The sequence below is a fragment of the Ambystoma mexicanum genome, chromosome 4q, assembly GCF_040938575.1.
Source record: "Ambystoma mexicanum isolate Mex_15411 chromosome 4q, UKY_AmexF1_1, whole genome shotgun sequence".
Taxonomy (NCBI): Eukaryota; Metazoa; Chordata; class Amphibia; order Caudata; family Ambystomatidae; genus Ambystoma; species Ambystoma mexicanum.
In genome coordinates, this window is record NC_090928.1 from 965,211,102 (window position 1) to 965,231,829 (window position 20,728).

At 46.3% G+C, this 20,728-nt stretch overlaps 1 protein-coding gene across 5 annotated transcripts in view; it reads left to right on the plus strand.

Moving 5' to 3' along the window:
* LOC138468103 (ADP-ribosylation factor-like protein 6-interacting protein 4) overlaps positions 1–20,728 on the plus strand; it is a 758,894-nt gene that overhangs the window by 156,212 nt on the left and 581,954 nt on the right. For 4 of the 5 annotated variants that reach the window (XR_011268205.1, XM_069608521.1, XM_069608519.1 and 1 more), the window contains one exon: positions 6,714–6,766. The exons of the other annotated variant lie outside the window; for it this stretch is intronic. Coding sequence is in view for 3 of the 4 variants with exons in the window: in XM_069608521.1 (XP_069464622.1) it covers positions 6,714–6,766 (53 nt within the window). In the remaining variant the exon portion in view is untranslated. The remainder of the gene's footprint in view (positions 1–6,713; positions 6,767–20,728) is intronic. 5 annotated transcript variants of the gene reach the window in all.

Here is a 20,728-nt window from a genome sequence, read left to right on the forward strand (position 1 = left end):
CGAGAGACAGCAGAAGAACTGGGTTCCCGGCGGAGATCCTGAAGGTGCGGTCGTGCCGGGCGGCAGCGTTCTTTGATCCAAGTTGGCGAGTGACCGAATAGCTCCAGGAAACGCAGTGGGAAAGTCTGTATTGTGTAGGAAGCCAATACAGTGACAAGGCTTTGTTGCAAAGGCACGCCAAGAGTCTGGGATACTGTGAACGACCAGAGAGCCTGCCCAAGCATGTTGGTGACCCCAGGGCATACCGACGTGCTTGTGAACCAATGATTACAAGGTTGCAAATACAGACAATTTACCAAAGTGGTTGAATGCAGATAAAGTCCATTTGTATTCCAAATATCCGACAAACAGAATATTCAAATCCTGGCAAGATAAAGTGCAACAAGAAACATAAGCAAGTATAGGTGCATGAGATGCTAATGTGGGGGAAGACTGAGGCATGTGTTTCCATAGGCAAATGTGGCAAGCACATCAGGAAATGTGATACTGTGATAAACGAACAGTGAATAAACACCAGGCACCTGAAGTTCTGTATAGTTTGGACATTGTGGGAAGATACCTGGCAGGGGAGTATACCAGAGGAACTGAGAAGCTCACATGGGGTCCTGGCAAGCATAAATACCAGACGCCTGGAATTACATAAGAACTTTGTATAGAAATTCAGATATTGTGGTAAGGTACTGTGAAGGTATCATGAAGCAAGACGTAGACAGCACATTCAAATTTTTACTCAAAACAAGTTTATTTAACTTCCAATCGAAGGCTTAAGTTTGCATATGCTAAGGCAGGATTTCCCTACCTAAAGAAAACTCTATAGTCTGTATCAAGATGCCCAAATCAAGCATCTGTCTGTGTCCAAAACCTAAACCTGCCCTCACAACTAACTGTATACAATGTGTAGGGATGTCAGCCTCAAAAGAACAATGTTCAACAAAGTTCAGAGCTCCCTCCAGCTCTTAGGACTAGCTTCCCCTTCTCCTAGTACAAAATAGTTCTCAGAATATTGAAGTTCCATTCCCTAAGAGTGCAAACCTTGCTTCCAAAAATAATACAGTTCCTTGGGACACTTCCCAAGTCGGGGTTCCCTTGCCCCAATAGTCCAAATCTCTCAGCTTTTCAGAAATAGCATAGTTCTTTGGGAAACACTTTGTTCCCCCAAACGTTCAAGTCTTCCAGCTTTCGCAATTAACACTTCCTTACCACACTTCCCAAGTCGGGCTTCCCTTCCCCAAGAGCTTAGAACTTCTAGCTTTCAAAATCAACACAGTTCCCTGGGACGCTTCCCACTTCAGGGCTTCGTTTCCCAAAAGTTCAAAGTTTGTAGTTTTAAAAATAACACTGTTCTGTTTCTTAACTTCACTTTCTTATACAGAAATGTGACAACACAAAAAACGTAGCTTTAAACCTGCTTTCATTGGCTTCTTCCAAATAGAGTACTCAATCTAGGCACAGTTGTCCGACCACACTGTCAACCCATTACCGGTCATGCAACCTATCGGACAACTGCGCCTAGATTGAGTACTCCTTCTTACCCCTTCTTACTGCTTCCATTAATACTTAGCTACTGGTTCTATCGTTATCCAGTCATTTTATTGCAAACAAAACAGTGTGGTAAATTTCAGAGCGTACAATAACACAGAAAAACAGTGCAAACATTAATTAAATAAAGGGTAGTGGGGTAAGGGGTTAAAATGGGTCGGGATGGGGTTGGGAGGGCGTTAAAAACAGAGGGCCTGTGCAGGACCTGGCACCCCCCAAAAAAAAAACCTGTCTTTTTCTGTGTTTTGTCAGCGATGAAATTTACCACTCTGTAATTGTTTGCGGTAAGATCACATATAACCGTTCTATCCGACAGTGCTGTTTGGTTGATTGCTCAGTGTCACATTCTTCAAACAGTGTCCTGTGGCTAACTGGCCCACTAAGCACTTTATTATCCTTGTTCGTATTTCTCTACCTCTTGCCAACACAAATGTCTTTTAGATTGCAATGCCGGGACCCATCTTGACGTTGAGCCACCCTTTTGTTTATTAGCTCATACTCTGCTTGGTATCCCCTTGGCTTTGCAAGTACTAGTTTCATAAACTGTCTTCCTTGACTTCACTTTCATGCACTACTTTGCTTTCGCTCGTTTTGTGAGTATTCAATTGACGTTTCACTCTGTAAGGCATCCACAAGTGCCTTGACTTCACTTTCATGCACTACTCTGCTTTTGCTTCTTTCGTGAACATTCCTTTGACCTTTCACTCTGTGCGGCATTCGTAAGTGCATTCAATACTTTTCACTCTGTGCGGTATTCATATATTCATAAGTGTTTTCAAGTAGTTTCATTTCACTTTGATATCGGTATTCACAAGCGTTTACAGTTTGTTTCAGTTCATTCAATATCTTGACAATGCTTGCTCCAGTATTCAACAGTACCTTTTAGCCCTTGCTGTTCACTCTGCCTTTGCAAAAGGACTTGGTTTTACGTTACTGCAGTGCCCCGGTCGGAGAATGTATTGGTTTTGCACTTAGCGGTCGCCCACAGAAGCATTCTTCCTCTTGGCGTCCCCTGTGACGGGTTTCGCCAGCTTCTCCAAACTCCACCTTCCTCTCGCACCCTGGACTGCACGTACCGCCTGCTCTCCTGGCTTCCTTGGGCAGCGGCTGCGGTCACAGGGAGCTCCACGACTTCTCCCCTCCAGACCCACTCTGGCGTATAGCAGGACCTCTGGACCCTCGCACAGCCGACCACGGCTATGGCGTCCCCTTATCCTGTGCAGCACTGCTCCAGCCACCTGGGTCTCCAACTTCCTTTCCTCCAACCCGTTCGTCGTCTCTCAGAACGGAAGGCATTTTTATACTCATCAGGTGTGTTAAGAGGCCCCAGGTGTGGAACATTAAGTTCTCTTGCCTGACTCTGGAGGACACCATTAGGCAGACATGCCCGGTTGTTTCTCTGGTATGCCTCCATAGTCCTCTTCCTCGTCTCAGTACCAGAGTGTTGATTTAATAAAAGAAGCATTTGAACCTCTGTTTGGTCTCTGACATATGTGGTGTTAGTGAAATGAGAATGTGTCCTCCTAGTTGGTCTCTTCTTTGTCCCAATATTAAGGTGTTCTTTCTGGGGACCAGTTTGGAAGGAGGAGAAGGGAAAGGGTTGACAATATCCCACAAAGGCTTTACAGATAGAGGGCTCATTATGAAAGGGGAAAGGCGGATACTGTGTCTCATCCAAAGATGTCCTCTTCCCATTTCCCAAGTTCCCTCCACCCAGTTGATCCTCCCTCGCATCCTCACGCCCAGGGTTGGGATCCAAAAGCGATAGCCTTTCCTTCACCACCTGAGAGGGGGATTCTGGGGAAAAAGAAGTGAAGGTGCCTTCAGTTTTCTCACAGTAGCTTGCAGGGGAGTATACCAGGCAATCCGCAAAATTACCAAAAGACCTAAAGAAAAGCTGATATGGTAATGTTTGCTTTATCAAAGCAAAGATAGACTGCCTTGGAATCTGTTGTGCGATTTAGTTGAATGAAGACTGTTAAGGAACTCATTATTTGAACAAGAACATTGTGAGTCCAGTCTACAGACAAAAAAACGATTGGATCAAGAGACACTTTTGCCATCTCATTTGAACAAGAACATTTTTAGTCTGGTGTAAAGAAAATTGAATAAAGAGACGCTTTTCCCATCTTACCTGGACGTTCAGGTGAAGGGAACCACCCTCTGGATCCAAGGATGTTTCCTTTCAAGTTATTTTTGTTGGATTTGTCCTCATATTTTTGATTATGAACACTTTTTGCTAATCTCCAGTCAATGGCATTTTCTTGCACCCCTTGTTGTTTTGTTTCTAGCGTGAGGGTCAGCTTAGAATATTCAGACACAAGGACAGCTTTTTAGCTACTGACTACTAAACCCTGACAGTCCCATAGTTTTGGTTTTGAGGCAGGTATTATTGGGCCAGAGAGGCATTTCTCCAACCCATTTTTGTTTAATAAAATTTCTGATTTTGAGAATAACGCAAACTTGTATCTGCTTCTCATTGCTGATTCATCACAGGTAGCCCTGAAGAGAGCTGGACAGTCTACCGGTTGCACCAAGGGCATTCCGAAGGCTCGGCACACATGGAAACTCGAGCAAGGGTCGAGACTGGTTGTTACCACAGGTCCAGGGGTCGAAGCACCAACAAAGACCTTCTTGAGATCAAGGCGGAGGAGCAGGGCTTCTCCAGCACAACACAGCAGTTGATGCTGGTCAACTCTGGGGGTCGTCTTTGGGTCGTCAGTGGGCTGCTCTTCTTCGTAGAAGTCTTGGTTCCAATCATGATCTGATGAACAGTTACAGAAGCCCTCCTTTTATCCAAGATTCCGGCTGGGACCAAGCCCAAGTCCACCAATGGTAATGATATGCACCATTAAAACAACTAGTGGCTATCTAATTAAGGATAGCCACTGGTCATCACATCTGACTAGCAACAGACGTTTTTGTCACCAGAGATGTGGATTGGGACTAGACAGTCCCAGCCCCCTTCTATGGCTCAACCATACAACGCCCATTAGCCTGCGAAAGCAGCAGTTTTCCACAGGAAAGGGAAATCCTAAAAGGAATTTTCTGACCTGAGGGGTAGTAAGGATGCCATAGAACGATATGGTCAAAAAGCAGGCAAAAGCCCTCGTGGCACAGCCATTTTAGGGTGCTAGCCACCTTTTAGTATGCATGCGCGGTAAATGCAAAATTGCACAAGTAAAATCACAAAAACAGTAAAACAATATTGCAGCTCCCTCCAGGTTGTCTTGGGAACATATAATCAAAAAGCCATTGTATAAGAAAAGAATATATAAGGATACTAAGTATCCTAACTGCCCTTCACTGTTAGGTGATGTAGGCATTTGTAACAATGCAAGAATTCATAAAGAGAAACATAGTCTCCCAGTACTGACGGTCATAGGGACTAGTCAGTCTCCCCATATGAATGATCAAATTGGGCAAGGGAAGTAAAGCAGAAGCCTTTTCTTCCAAAAAGTCAGGACAGGGTTCAAAACAAGCAAAGGAGACGGGTGTCCCATAGAAATGTATTGAGGGAAAGGTGCAAAAAGCCCATCTTTCTTAACCCTCACCTATTGACTTAAGACAAGCATAAGAATAGGGGTGTGCACCCTCTCCTGGGCTCGGTCTTGGGTGGGGGGTCAAACTTTTCCTGGCGATCAGACGCAGCTGTGTTTGGTGCTTTACATGTGGCCCACTTGGGCTTGCTAAGTGATTCACGGGGGAGGGATGGAATAAACCCATAATGTGTGGGTCCACCACCTTGGATTTTAGACTCTTGTTCACTTGTTGATTGGGTGGTATTGTGCTGCAAATCGTGTGGCGGACCTTTTATGATTCTCCTGGCACAGGTAAGTGTAAGCTTGGGCTCAGCTTTTGCTGTGAACCCTATAGCTTCTGGGTATGCGTACCATACGCTTGTGCGCCTGTAATCCGAGCCCAGCTCAGCAAATTGCAGCAATATTTTGGGGCGGGAGTGCAGCTTTCCCACCTGAACAGCTCTGCTTGTGAAAGGGAAGGAATTCCAAATGCTCAATGGGACGCTGGATTCCCGCTGCAGTCGTAGAGCATGACTTGTCCTGGTTTGTATTGTTGAGCTCCCTTGAAGTGGCCACGCTGGGGGAATCTTGGAGTGCATGCATATGAGGCTGTTTCTCATTCTCACGTCGCGTTGGTGAGACAGTAACCTTGTTGGAGGTCTTACAAAGATCCCACGTTTCTGGCCCTGGTTAAAGGGCCAGTTTTGCCTATTTGTTTGGTGACGTCCCATGCCAAATGACGAGGTAAATGTTGTCAATGGGCCCATCATCCATGGACTTGGGAAGATAGCCAGCAAACGTGGTCCTGGGATGCATACCCTAAAGCTGGATGCATGCATGCCAAGAAGGAACAGAGCAGAATTACTATGTATCCTTACACCAGTCCAGAAGCCCATACACACACTTCGCCAACATTTAGACAAACAAAACAAAAATGGTAATTCTGGTCAAAGCAACACTTAAGCTTTGTTTCAAATTACACACTGCTACCGGGTCAGAAAGCATTAACAATGTTGCTGTTCTGATGATTTCCAACAAAATATTTCTATTTGATGTAGCAAACTGAGGCTTCCTATGGGGAGTAGAGGCTAACCAAGAACTACACAAAAACAAATCAAAATCACAGTTGTTTTTAGAATCATTCTTAGCTCCCACCCTCTTACATATAATCCCTGCGGAGCCATCTGTTGTCTGAAAGGCAGTACAGACTTTTCAAGTGTCTGACTAGCATTAATTTGAATTCTCCACATTCAGTAAATGTGTTCATCATTAAAGCATACATACTAGATGTGATGGAGAAAGGAGAAATCGTGTCGCTCAAAGAAAGCCAAACTGAAAAGGGTACTAGGCCACAACGAACATTCATCATTCCTCCAAAGAGTAGTCAAACCGTTTCTGACTGAAGAAAATCGTTTACAAAGTTTGAGTGTTTTTGGGGTCTCCTCTTAACATAAACTGAAAAATATGAGGTAACTAACTAGCCGTAGAGTGCTGCATTCTCGCTTCCACGGGGAATATTCTAAACATTCTTGTTAATGCTGAAGAGCCCATTATGGGAACTATTATAGTTACAATGCTAGTTATTTCAATATGTTTAGTCTCTGTAGCATTAACCCTTGTTTGCAACAATTATACATTTCAACTTTTTTACAGATACTTCCAAGATTAAATCGAAAAAAAGGAAAAAAGAGAAACTTAACAAAAAGGTACAATTTAAACAAAAGTGTTAACTTGATTGGCAATTGCAATTAAGGGTATACATATCATTTTGATAATCTAATTAAACCCATTTAAGGTTCAGCAGTAGATCAATTTTCTTTGTCTTTACACAAATATGTCCGAATACATTGTCTACTGTGTATGGTGGTTCCTCGTTGTGGACATTTTTGGCACCTTATACAGTATTTGAAACCTCTCCTTTATTGTGGGTTCTATAGTGGGCTTTTCTTTGAATATCAGTGTAACCGCAATTCGATGGAAAACATTATGTTCCAGTGCCCATGTTTGAATAATACTATAATGCAAAATTGTACTGCTTTCTATTTTGCTCAACCTTGCAATTCTGGAGGTATTCTGTTTTGATTTGCTTTGCAATGAGATCAGAAATTATTTTGTGGAAAGTCACCTATAGGTGTATGAAAAGACTGGGCTTCTTTATGAGTTGAGCGGCATACCGGTGGTAAATCTGCCGGAATACTGCCCAAATGAATTACTGTTACCGTCACCTGGTGTTGGGAAGAAAATGAACCTTTTCCACCCCTGTATGCGCTTTAGAGTGAGGCGAGTCCCATAAAGAGACCTTCAATGTATCATGTCCCTTTTCACATACCTTCATGTTGCTAAAAAGTCAAATCTTGATGCCCATTACGAAATTCTCTGTATTTTGCTTGTATACTGTTTCTTCTCTGTAACTTGCCAGCCCAGTGACCTCACCACTCTCTTTTGTCCAACACCAACCTGCCTTAGCCCCCCTAGTATCTCCATCCTCTCCTCGCTTCCACCCCAATGTCGCTTTCTGTTTCTCCTATCTTTTCCAACTGCTTCTCCATTGACTATCCTTCCCTTCTCTCTAAGTCTGGTAGGAAGAAGTTCAAAAAGGATAACTTGGCCTCTAACCCTGGTCTTCCTATCGCCGACACCTACTCCAATGCTACCGCTGGACAGACCCTCACCGACATCCTCTTTGTCGTTCCTTCGCCAGATCTATGGACTCCTCATATGGTCTTGGTGCTCTGCCCAATCTCCTCCTCTCCCATTAATGGTGGCACTCGCTGGGAAGTTCTCATGGCCTTCTTTGACTCCTCTATAGTCATCATTAATGTCTACCTAAATGGCACTGTCATGGTCTAAGGCCCTCAGGCCAATCTCCTCATCTTTGATAGGCTCTTCCCTCGCATCATCAATTTCCTCTCATCTCCTGCTGTCCCCTCCTCTCCGCCCTTGGCTACATTGCCCTCTCTCTCCTCCTCCTCCTCCTCCTCCTCTGCCCCTCCTAGGGCTCTTTCTCCTCCGCAGGGCGTACCTCTGATCTGTACCCCTCCCCGGAAGGTCTTTAAGGCTGGCAACCTTCTTCATATTGACACTCTCAACTCTTGCTCTGCTGTCAAACACTCTTCTGACATCTACCACCTCCTTGAAGAACTAGACCTTGATGTCCTTGGTCTTACTGAGACATGGTACACGGCCAGCTCTGTCACAAGCTTTGACACTCTACTCCCTGATGGCTACAAGATCCTCTCAGCACCCAGATCCTCCCTGTCCGGTGGGGGGTGGGGAGGTAGCCCTGATCTTTCCTGGGTGGATTCCTGCCTCTATCATTCCCACTCAGACCTCCTCTTTTGAATGCCTTGTCTGTAGGCTTTCTCTTCCGCCTACCCATTCTCTTTCTGTGGTTACCATCTACCGGCCTCCTGGTCAAATCACCTAATTTCTCTCTGAGTGGGCAGACCTCTCCTCCTCCCTCCTGGCCTCTACCACGCAACTCCTCCTCCTCGGTGACCTCTGTACATTTGGACTCTCCTTGCTCCTCCTCTGTACTCTTACGTGACCGCTGCGACTCCCTCTCCCTGTCCATCCTCCCCTCCGGCCCGACTCACTCTGCAGGGCACACACTCAATGTCTTTATCTCCTCTGACCTCCCACTCTCCATCCCTCTGACCACTCCTCTCTCCTGGAGCGATCACTCCCTCCTCTCCTCTCCTCTCATCTCTCCCTCTCTCCCTCCCCCAACTCTGCCACCTACCTTCTCGGACATCCGGCCCATGAAGTGTGTCAGTTGAGGCTTTTGCCACCACCCCCCCCTCCACCTTTCGCTGTCTCACATCCTGACACAGCCCTGTCTCTGCTCTACTCTTCAATTTCTGATACGCTTGATGATCTTGCCCCTGTCATGAGGATCTGTTTGAAGTCCAAAGCCAAGTGCAATTCCTGGTATGACTCTGACCTAGCTACACTTAAACGTAAGTGTAGGGCGGTTGAGAGGAAATGGAGGACTTCCTGTTCATCCTCTGATAAACTGGCCTGTCGCCTGCTACAAAGGCAATACCGACTCTCTGTCCTCACCAAGAAGAGAAGGGGAAGATTTGTGCTATGGAGGGAGTTGTTTCCAGTCACCTGCCAGCAAAATCCAGTGCGAAAAATACAAGTACCAGAATCCTCAGAGCTAATTAACCTGTCGCACCTGAAACAGAAATGCAGACCCGCCTGAAAAAACAAAGAAACTCAGCCTCCCTGAAGATTGATGAAGTCATGAAAACGTGCGTTAGGAGGAGACGCTAAAGACTAGTAACAGAGCGGCTGCCTTCACATTTTTAAACCTCACCAAGAAGAGAGTCCACATTCAAGCTTGTGTATCTGCAGCATCTAACAACTCGGCCGAACAATTTAAAATCTGCAAGGAGCTGGCCAACCCTGCTGCAGTCTCTACCCCACCTGTTGCCTCCCAGGCTCTTTGCGATGCCCTTGCCTCTCACTTCATTAAAAAAAAAACAGGACATCCTGTCCACCCTCTTCAACCACATCCTTCCTCTCCCCTCACCATCCATGCTTGCTGACCCTCCTTTAGCCACCCCCCACCATCCTTCTCGTCCTTTCCTCTTTTCTCCCCTGACAAGGTCGATGGACAAGTCTGATGAAAGCCTCGTCAAAACAGGTTCATCCCTGTTCCTCTAAAACCATCAAGGGCCCCATTGTCACCCTCGCTCCGGCCCTTGCTGATTTTTGCAACCACTCCTTTGCCTCGGGATCCTTCCCCTCCCCTCTGAAGCACTCCTTTGTGCTCCCTCTTCGCAAGAAACCCACAGCTGATCCTTCTTGTCCAGCTAACTATCGCCCAATTTCCATTACTCCCTTTCTTGGCAAACTCCTGGAAAAGTTGCCCATCTCTCAGCTTAACCTTCATTCTAATTTTGTTGGCTGTCTCCATGACCACCAGTCTGGCTTCAGAGCTGCCAGAAGCACGGAAACTGCTCTCCTGAACATCCGCGAAGATCTCCTCTCCAACCTTGACTCTAACATTCCCTCTGTCCTCATCCTCCTCGATCTCTCTTCTGCCTTCGACATGGTCAACCATACCATCCTGCTCAACCATCTCAGTGAAAATCTGGGTATCACTGATCAGGCTCTGGCCCGACCTCTTTCCTCTCAGATCGACCCTTCCAGGTCCAACTTGGGTCCTTCCTTTCATCTATCTTCCTCTCTATCTGTGGTGTTCCCCAGGGGTCTAACCTCTCGCCCTGGCTTTTCAACCAATACCCGTCAACTCTCGCCCACTGCATTGCCACTTTCTGCTCAAATTTCCAGTGCTACGCTGACGGCACTCAACTCATTTTCAGGCTGCCCTCGGCCACCTCCTCTCCCTCTCTCATCTCTGATTGCCTAACTGCCATTCAAGATTGGTGTGCCGCCAATGATCTTTGTCTGAATGCCAGCAAGACAGAGATCCTCCTCATCGGCACACCTTCACCATCCTTTCCCCTCACTCACTGGCCGGCCTCCCTTGGTCCTCTTCCTACCCCCACCTGCGAGGCTAAGAACCTCAGGGTCATCTTTTACTCCAACCTTTCCTTCTCTGCCCACATCTCTGAGGTCTCTAAAAAGTCAAATTTCCGACTGCACCTCCTCAGAGGTACTCTGCTTTTCCTCTCCTCCCCCCAGAAGCTCATGATATCCCAAGATCTGGTTCTCTCTAACTTGGACTATTGTATCAGCCTCTTTCTAAATCTACCTGCCTCTACTCTCCGCCCTCTGCAACTAATCCAGAACAGGACTGCAAGACTTGTCCTTGGCCTCAAGCCCTGGGATCGTATCTCTCCAGTTCTGAAATCTCCCCATTGGCTCCAAGTGGATGCAAGGATTAAATTCAAAACCCTCTGCATTGTCCACAAGGCAAGGCTTTCTGAGGCCTGGGTCCAAAATACCTTCAGCTATCCCTCCGCAAATACCTCCCCTCTTGAGCTTTTCGCTCCTCTACCTCCAACTCCCTCGGTGTCAGTCATTTTTCAAAGACACGAGCTGGGGGTAGATCTCTGTCTTTGGCTGGGGCCTTCCTCTGGAACAGCCTCCCTGCCACTCTAAAACTTGAGGAAAACCATCTCTGGTTCCGGGAGCACCTCAAGACCTTCCTTTTTTCTTCTGCCTTCGCTCCCCAATTCCCCTGCTGGTCTGTTCTCTCTTGGCACTGTGCACCTGGCCACCCTGCCACCCTCCCGCACTGCCTCCGGGCCACCTCTGTATCTGTACCCATACAGTCCCCCCCCCCCTTTTTCTTCCTGCACTTATCAGACCTACCCTGTCTGCTGCCTTAAACCTAGTACTTGCAAATTGCTGGCTGCACTAGAACTGTTTGTTGCCTTTATTATTTATTTATTGTTATTTATCTGTTTCTCCTCTGCTTCGCACTTTCCACTCCCCCCCCTTCCATGCACTTTTCCCCTCCCCCTCTCCCATGCACTTGCGTGTTCTCAATGTCACTGGGCCTAGTAAGATCGCTGTTTTGTTCTCCCCTGATCCCCTCTCTTGCATTGTCGCTCTCTGAAACACTTGTGTACGAGCACGATAGAAATAAAATAGGGGGAGGGCCGTGCTAAGAAACCTTGCACGAATACAATATTGCATGTTACAGATGTATAGACTTAGTGCGTGCATATAAAGAGACACCATTTTGTAGTTATGATAGATACATTCAATCCTGCATGGCAGTGTGGTAAACGTTGGCCCGACAGAGAAACCTGAACAGGCCCAAGTGCTGATGATGGAAGGACCTGCGCTCCTAATTTCCATAGAAACTTCCCTTTGTTCCTTAACTGTTGAAATTACTTGTTATCCTGAAAAGGAATGCACCCTGCAAGGCCACAAGACAGCACCAGGCTCCTCGCTGCGCACATTCATCAGAGCCAGGCCACCAACAGACCTACTACCCCCACTCAGCCCACCAGAGTAATGGCATCCACAACTGACCCAGTCCAATGCCCCTGAATTCTGCTGTAGTAGGTGACCTAAGACCACCAACCATAAATCCTGTGGTCGTAAAATATATGAACGGACGCAACCATTTCACCTTATCCCATGAAGACACCCTTTGTAATGCGAGGTACAGGGAGGAATACATTCTAGTCCAAAGCGAGGGTGGAAGCCTTGGGTGCGGAGAGTGCGATATGAACCGAGCATAGAATGTGTGGGTCCGCATGATCGTATTCCTCCCCCTGTGCCAGTCCCTGAGTTTCCCAGGTGCATGCCACAATGATAGAGTAGTATTGTCTTGCAATAATATCTCTGATAGCAAAATATGAGGAACATGACCTTCAGTCCCTGGAGAGATGAGCTCAGCTGACCCCTGTGATGCAAGATGGACGGACGGATGGGGCTGGAACAATCGCAGCCTGACATCAATCAGCCACGCAGGTTTTTACTGTAAAGTGATGACGATGTACTGCCTTATAAGCCTCTAGTTGTACTACTTCTGCCCAGAACGTTCTCGACCATCAGAGTTCTTTGCTTACATCTTTATTTTTTTGTGAGATTAAAACGTGTTAACCTTGCAAGAAACCTTTTGGCCTTTTTTCCTTAGCGGGCTGTATTTTTTTGGGCGTGAGCGAACAGGGCCGTTCCTTACTGGTCCAGCGGAATTTCTGCCAGATTACAAGTGGTGGTGGCGGTGTAATTCCACATTTATTTCGAGTCCATTGGACTCAATGGGGCTTTTTTGGTGGAATTAGGGCGGCGGAATTTCCGCCAGATTACAAGTGGTGGTGGCAGTGTAATTCCCCATTTATTTCGGGTCCATTGGACTCCATGGGCTTTTTTGGCGGAATTTCGGCCAATTCTGCCAATCTTTCGACGTTGAGGCAAATCCTCCACTCCAGGCCCGGACTCGTAATTTGGCAAAGTGGTAGAGTTGGCAGTAACAGAGTTACCCCAACTTTACTACTTACTGCCAAACTCGTAATGATGCCCAGTGTAAGGTGAATACTTCTACTTTTCTCAGTTTTTATACGTTGGACATTATGAATCTGACTGTTCTGATATCATGACATGATCCATAGCTGTTTCACAAAATAATTGAAAAAGGTTTGTGTGTTGGTACTGTTTGAATTTGGTCTTACTGTGTAATTGTTCATGTTGATAAAGAATTTCATAATTTCCACTCTCACCAGATTATTATTTGTTAAACAGTATCTTTAATTTTGTTTGTTTCTTCATTCATTTTTTTTCACTGATTGTTAGGTAAGATGTTCATAGCAATGATAAATCTTCCTGACCTGTGTCAACCCCTGTACGTTTTGCTTTACTGGTGGATTATTTTTCTGTATACCTCAGTGAGTGGGAACCTTTTTCCATACTCGCAGAATCTTTTACTCTTTTTATGGGTATCATTTTTTACACTACATAGTGTCTTTTTAATTGTATCCTCTTTGACGACTTTTAGCATAAACTGCCTATTGTTGCTGGGTTGCCCTTGGGGCTCCCCTTTTAACGTTCTCTGGTTAACCTTGCGAGTACTACAGTTCCCATGGCTAGAAAGGATATTTTATCCTCTATAAACTGTGTTTAGGGGAGTCCAGCACACCCCACCTTATGTTGAGTGCTAGGGAGATACAATGTATCCCCTTTCTCATTTTAAATGTAACATTTCTGTTACAGGGACAAGTTTACCTTTAATGGCTGGTGGCAGTGAACCTTTTTACTAATTCGGTCTACCTTTACCGTGGGCTATTTCCACAGCCCCAGTAAAGGCACCCAAGGTTGCTCATTTTACCAAAATGGAGCCTGTCTTCTTTTTTTGCCATTTTAGTGTTCCTTGTCCTTTCTTGTTCCTTTCCCTGACCTCCATAGCAGTCAATTCCTTTGTGTTCATTTTATCTTCGGCGGGAGACCTCCGTCAAGCCCGCCCAGGCTCCAGAGTGTTTGTGAAGGCAGGAAGCGAGGGAGGAGTCCAAAACTCTGCAGTCCTTTGTCTTCCAGCAGTGAGAATCTAGTTCAAACTGGGAGGCTGGCTGTCCTAAAAGGATTGCCAACCCTCCAGGGTTGAATGTTGCACGTCTGTTTGATTGGCTGGGTTCCTGCATAAAAGTCTTGTCCTGGAAGCTGAGTTAGTAGTCGACCACTGGACCTGAATCTGAGAAAACTCGGCCGAGACAAATTCCGGCCACTGGAGAGCCTGCTGTGTAGCCAGAGCCTGCTGTTAACTTTCATTCTAAGCGACCTGGGGACTCCGAAAACGACGACCCGTCCCTGAGCCTGGTGAGACCTACTAGATTCAAGAAGACCTGCATTTTGAGACATCCCATGTCGTGCTGCGACTTTGCGGGGCTGCAATACCTCAATACCCTGGGATCTCTAGCCATCGTGCAGTGCATGGTCTCCCGAATTCCGAATCGAGCTGAAACTTTGGTGGCATCTTGCCGGAGACGTGAATAGAGTACAAAAAGTCCCCTCACCAGAGTGCTGGACCTTGCAAGTGACAAGAATCCGACTAGCAATATTTAGTCTTTATCTGACTCCTGAAAAGGGTGCCAAAACCACAGAGCCGCATCCAGCTGCAAAGAAACTCTTGCCTGGAGCCTGCCCTGTTGATCCCTGCTGCAGAAGCCCTTCCAATGTCCTGTCTTCAGTCTTCATGACAAGGAATTTAGTGACCATGTTTTTGTGCTGCATATCCTGAAGTCTCCCCGTTGCAATCTCTTCTTCTGTCCAGAGTAAACCATGTGAAGATCCTCTTGCCTAGAGCCTTCCCTGTGATCCCAGCTGCAACTGTCCTTCCAGTGTCCTGTCTTCATGATAAAGGAAATCAACAACCAGGTTTTTGGCTGCAGATCCTGAAGTCTTCTTGCTGGAACTCTTCTTCCATGCTAAGGTACTATGTTGGCTGGGGTATTTACTTACCTTAAGCCTTTTGGGTGCCCTTGTGATTGGGAGTCCTCCCATCCATTTCACCCAGGCCCACTGCTGGAATCCTCCTAGGGTGTCTTCTCAGATGTCCCTGGACCCTAACTATCTCTAAAGTGAAATACTTGTTTGACCAGTCTTCCACAGAAACTCTAACTTTTGCTACTTCTGTGCCTTCCTGAACTGTCTGTTGGATCTAGTACCCCCTCCGCCACTGAGAACATTCATGCTCCAAGAATAAGCGAAAGACTTTCTAAGGATTGGGTCTGTTACCTAGAAAAGAGAACACGTGTTTAAAAGTGTACTTACTTGTACATTAGTTGGTTCGTAACTGTAACTCTGAGAGTGAACAGTTAAACAAGCTTAGTTACCTTGAATGTGTGTTGTGCCATTCTGAAAAGTATATATACGGTTAATTTACTCACCTGTGAATTGGTTGTGCCTCTTCCCCAAAAGTAATGCTGTGGGCTTCACTTTACTATTCCTGTTAAGATATAAATGTATGAGTGCCCAAATTGGGTCTTGCTTCCCCTTACTTGCTGTTAGCCTATCTAGAATAAGTCTGCCTTAGGTTATCCTTACTTTAAGTTGCTGATAGCTCCTTTAAAAAGGATATGTATTTTACTTAACTTGGGTTAGCTGTGTGCCATCCTAAAATAAGTTAGTTATTGATTACCCCAGTCTGTGTTCCACTGACCTGAAAAGCAACTGTAATGGTATATTACAACATTAGGTGTTGTCTGCCTAGAATAGCTGTGTGCCATTCTTGAAAAGTGTTCTTTAGGTGTAGCTGACCTTGGTCTGCCTGGTGCAATCCCAAATTAGTGTAAAGAGTACTTGCTTATGTTAGACTGTGTTCCACTGACCCGAAAAGCCACTGTAATTGTATATTACACCAAAAAGGTCCTACTCACCTAGTATAACTGTGTGTTCTCATAAAAGTTGTTATAGGTATATACTGTTTCTTCAATCTGTGTTCCACTATTCAGAGAAGTATCCTGGTAACAGAGTCGGTTTACTATGTGATTTCTTTGCTGAGCATCACTGCCTAACTGACAGGGTCTACTACCCTTGACTTAATGTAAAGTAATCTAAAAGTAACTTGTGGTTTTATTCCTCATGATTAAGTGTGGCCTATAGTAAATGTGTATACGGTCTGACTTCCCTAGAATTACTGTTCGGTATTCTGAAGAAAGTTTTTATTCTCTGGTCTGTGTACCTTAAAGCATTGTGGTGTGTTTTTATAAATGTGTCTATGACTCTATGACCAGTACTTCGCCAAAGACTTAACTTGGCCTACATGTATTTATAATAAACCTTTTGTTTTGTATAATATTTCTGGTTGTAAGTGTTTCTATTGAATCCTTGATAAACTACAGCCCTCTCTCCCTCCTAAAATAAGCCTGGCTACTCTGTCTCTGCTACTATATTCTCAGGTGGTATGCCTTATACTAAGAGTGATATGATATGGCATTTATAATGTGCCTATACACAAGTGTTTCAAGGCGCGACAAGGCAAGGGAGGGGGAACAAAGGGAAGACAGAGACAACGATCTTACTAGGCCAGGTAACATTGAGATCACACAAGTGCAGGGGGAGGGGAAAGGGAAAAGCGCTGGTGGAGGACTCAGTGCAGTACATGAGATCAACAGTAGAATAAATAGAAGCCATAAGTAAAAGGTGTGGCAGGGAGGCAGTGCGGTGTGCAACTGGTGGGGAGGGGACCAGGGCTCGAGATCTGAGGGTGGCCAGGCGACTAGTGCAGTTTGTCACAACCAGGAGTTCAGCAGGGGAGAGGAGGAGAGAAAAAGCAGAAGCAAAGAGGAAGGTTTTGAGGTGCTTCCGGAACTGACAAGTTTCAGGGGGGCCGGGAGGCTGTTCCTGAGGGAGACCCCGGCCGAAGACAGAGATCTACCACCAACTTGTTGCTTGGAGGAGCGACTGACCCTGGGGGAGTTGTAGGCGGATGAGTAAAGAGCTCGAGAAGGAAGATATTTAGGAAGAGAGAGTTGAAGGTATTGAGGCACCAGGCCCCAGTTGGCCTTGTGGACAATGCACAGGTTCTTGAACTTAATCCTTGCAGTCACTGGGAGCCAATGCAGAGGTTTCAGTCCTGGAGAGATACGATCCCTGGGCTTGAGGCCAAGGACAAGTCTCGCAGTCCTGTTCTGGATGAGTTGCAGAGGGTGGAGAGTAGAAGCAGGCAGATTTAAAAAGAGGCTGTTACAGTAGTCCAGCCTATAGAGAACCAGAGCTCTGGAGACAGTGAGCTTCTGGGGGAAGGAGAGGAAAGGAAGAATACCTCTGAGGAGGTGCAGCTGGTAGTGTGATTTCTTAGAGACGTCCGAGATGTGAGGAGAGAAGGAGAGTGTGGAGTCGAAGATGACCCCGAGGTTTTTAGCCTCACAGGTGGGAGCAGTAAGAAGGCCAGGAGAGGCCGGCCAAAGAGCGACAGGAAAGGAGGGTGCAGGTGTGCCGATGAGGAGAATCTCAGTCTTACTGGCATTAAGGAAGAGATCATTGGCGGCACACCACTCCTGGATAGCCGACAAACAGTCAAAGATGAAAGATGGAGAAGAAGTGGCAGAGGGGAGCCTGAAAATGACTTGAGTGTCATCCGCATAGTACTGAACGTTGGGGCAGAGGGTGGCAATGCGGTGGGCAAGAAGTGCCAGGTATTGGTTGAAAAGCCAGGGAAAGAGGTTAGACCCCTGGGGAACACCACGGGTAGAGAGTGAGATAGAGGAAAGGAAGGACCCAAGTTGGACCTGGGAGGGTCGATCGGAGAGGAAAGAGGTCAGCCAAGCCAGGGCCTGATCGGTGATACCCAGGTTATCATTGAGACGGTTGAGCAGGATGGCATGGTTGACCGTGTCAAAGGCAGAAGAGAGATCAAGTAAGATGAGGACACAGGGGGTGTTGGACTCAAGGTTGGAGAGCAGGTCTTCAAGGATGTTCAGGAGAGCAGTTTCCCTGCTTCTGGCGGGTCTGAAGCAGACTGATGGTCATGGAGACAGCCAACAGATTCAGTGTGAAGATTAAGCTAGGAGATGGACAACTTTTCCAGGAGTTTGCCCAGGAAAGGAGTGATGGAGCTTGGACTATAGTTAGGTGGGCAGGATGGGTCAGCAGAGGGTTTAAGAAGAGGGTGCACAAGGGAGTGCATCAGGGGGGAAGGGAATACCGCAGTAGCAAAGGAGTGGTTGCAGAAGTCAGCCAGAGCAGGGGCCGAGGTGTCAATATGGTCCTTGATGGTTTTGGAAGAACAGGGGTGGACCTGTTTTGACAAGACTTTCACAGATCAGACTTGTCTAGAAACCTTGTCAGGGGAGAACAGGGGAAAGGAATAGAAGGAGGGAGGAGAGGTGGCCGAAGAAGGGCCGGCGGAAGAGTAGGGAGTAGAGTGGGCAGGGTGAGAGGAAGAGAGAGAGAGGACAGGATGTCCTGAATTTTAGAGATGAAATGAGAAGCCAGGGCCGTGCAGAGGGCCTGGGAGGGGACAGGAGAGGTAGAAACTGCAGCAGGATTGGCCAGTTCCTTGCAGAGTTCGCCCGAATTGTTAGATGCCGCAGAGACGCAGACTTGGATGTGGGCTCTCTTCTTGCTGAGGACAGAGAGCCGGTATTGCCTTTGGAGCAGGCGGCAGGCCAGTTTGTCAGAGGATGTACCGGAAGCACACCAGTTCCTCTCAGCCACCCTGCACTTTTGTTTAAGGGTGGCGAGGTCTGAGTCGTACCAGGAGTTGCACTTGGCTTTGGGCTTCAAGCGGATCCTCGCGACAGGGGCAAGAACATCAAGAGTATCAGAGATAGCAGAGTGGAGCATGGCGAGGGCTGTGTCAGGGTGTGAATCAGCCAAAGGGGGAGGAGGAGGTGAGAAAGTGGCATTGAAAGCCTCAGCTGACACACACTTCATGGGTTGGATAACCGAGAAGGTAGGTGGAAGTGCTGGGGTTGGCTTGAACTGAGGGGTGGAGAGGGTGATCTGGGAGGAAAGGAGAAAGTGATCACTACAGGAGAGATGAGAGGAGTGGTGAGGGGAATAGAAAGAGGAAGGTCTGTAGAGATCAGAACATCCAGAGTGTAACCTGCAGAAGCGGGGGGGGGGGCGACGAGGAGGAGGAGGAGGAGGAGGAGGAGGAGGAGGAGTGACAGAGGTAGAAATCCACTCAGGGAAGATCAGGTCTACACCCCCTCCAGAGCAGTTGGACCTGGGCGCAGAGAAGATCTTGTAGCCGTCAGGGAGGAGAGTGTCAAAGCTTGTGACAGAGCTGGCTGTGAACCATGTCTTGGTGAGCCCAAGGACATCAAGGTCAAGTTCTTCCAGGAGTCGACAGATGTCAGAGGAATGTTTGTCTTGGAGTGTAGTCATGTACTGTCTAAGTTGAATAGTTTTATTTGGGCCTTAGTTGGACTTCAGAAAAACTGTCCTAACACTAAAGTTTATCTGGATTTTAATAACAATTTTGTAAAGATTTCCTAGAATGGAGCTACAACTTTAAAATAATATATTTACCATTTATATTGCACTTACCACCAACTACACTGTCACTCGAGACTTTATAATAGGTGTTATTACCCAACTCAATGTTCTTATCTTATTGGCATTGTAGTGATATGGTTGGGTAAGCCCTGCTGAGTTGCATACAGATCTGACACAAGTACTTCACTCTTGCGCTGTCTGTTTTATATTTTCTTTTATTCGAGAACCAAGGAAAGGTTAATTTAGACAGCATGTTTGGTTTTTAATATGAATGTGCTGCCACTGCTTTGCTTTTAAAACATGTTTGCAGTTGCTAAATCGTCCTTCCAAAGCCTGTTAATATTGGCCCTGTAGTAGCTCTTTTTCCCTAAGCTTTAGTGGTCTATGGGAAGAAACCTTGCACATGAATAAAACACCAAAGCCCAGGTGAAGGATGCTTATAAAAGCCTTATTTACAATAAATTGACAATTCAGTATCTGGACTCCGCACCTGCACAAATATATTGGTTAAGATTGGCTATGAAACATATCTGGACACTATCCAACCACAATATTCGGGATCCCTAAATATTAGATTTAGATTGGGAACATTGTCGGTTGGTTTTGTAAAAAAGCAATGGAGTCTGGAGCACTCAGATCTATGCTTCCATTGCTCCAAAGCAATAGAAATGATCTAACACATTTTATTCTTGTGTCTGAAGTATAGTTATCTAGGAATGGTCTATTTACAGCCCATTCTTAACAGATTTGGTGTTCAAGCCATTAATGAAGCCCTGTCACTGTGTAAAACTACAATATATGAAACAATATTTATAAAAGTGGCAGTTTATATGTACACAGGGCATGGCTCAGTAGGGCCAAGTATTTGTGAATTAGTCCAGACAGATTTCCTTTTTAACCTTTATTTTAACAAGAGGGTATACTCCTACTTCCGTCACCTTTCCTCCATACTTGTGGGACATTACGTCCATCGGAACGGGCCCAGACACTTTTAAAGCATCAAAAAATACATGTTTATGTCGTGTTCTCTGTGCGGGTCGGACGCACTTGAATCTTAGGGACTGTTTCTTTTTGTTCCCTTGTCCTTCTTATTCGGTGTCCCCAAAGGCGGTTCCGTGGTCTTCTTTTTTCCGTCTATGCCGGAGTGTCTGGGATCAGTGTCCTGTTCTTCATGCAAACGTTGTTTCGGGAGGGCGAATCCCCACTGGCTCTGTCTGGAGTGCTTTGGGCCAGAACAGCAGTGGGACTCTTGCTTCTACTGCGACTCCCTCTCCGTCTGTGCACTCCAACGTTGGCTTGTC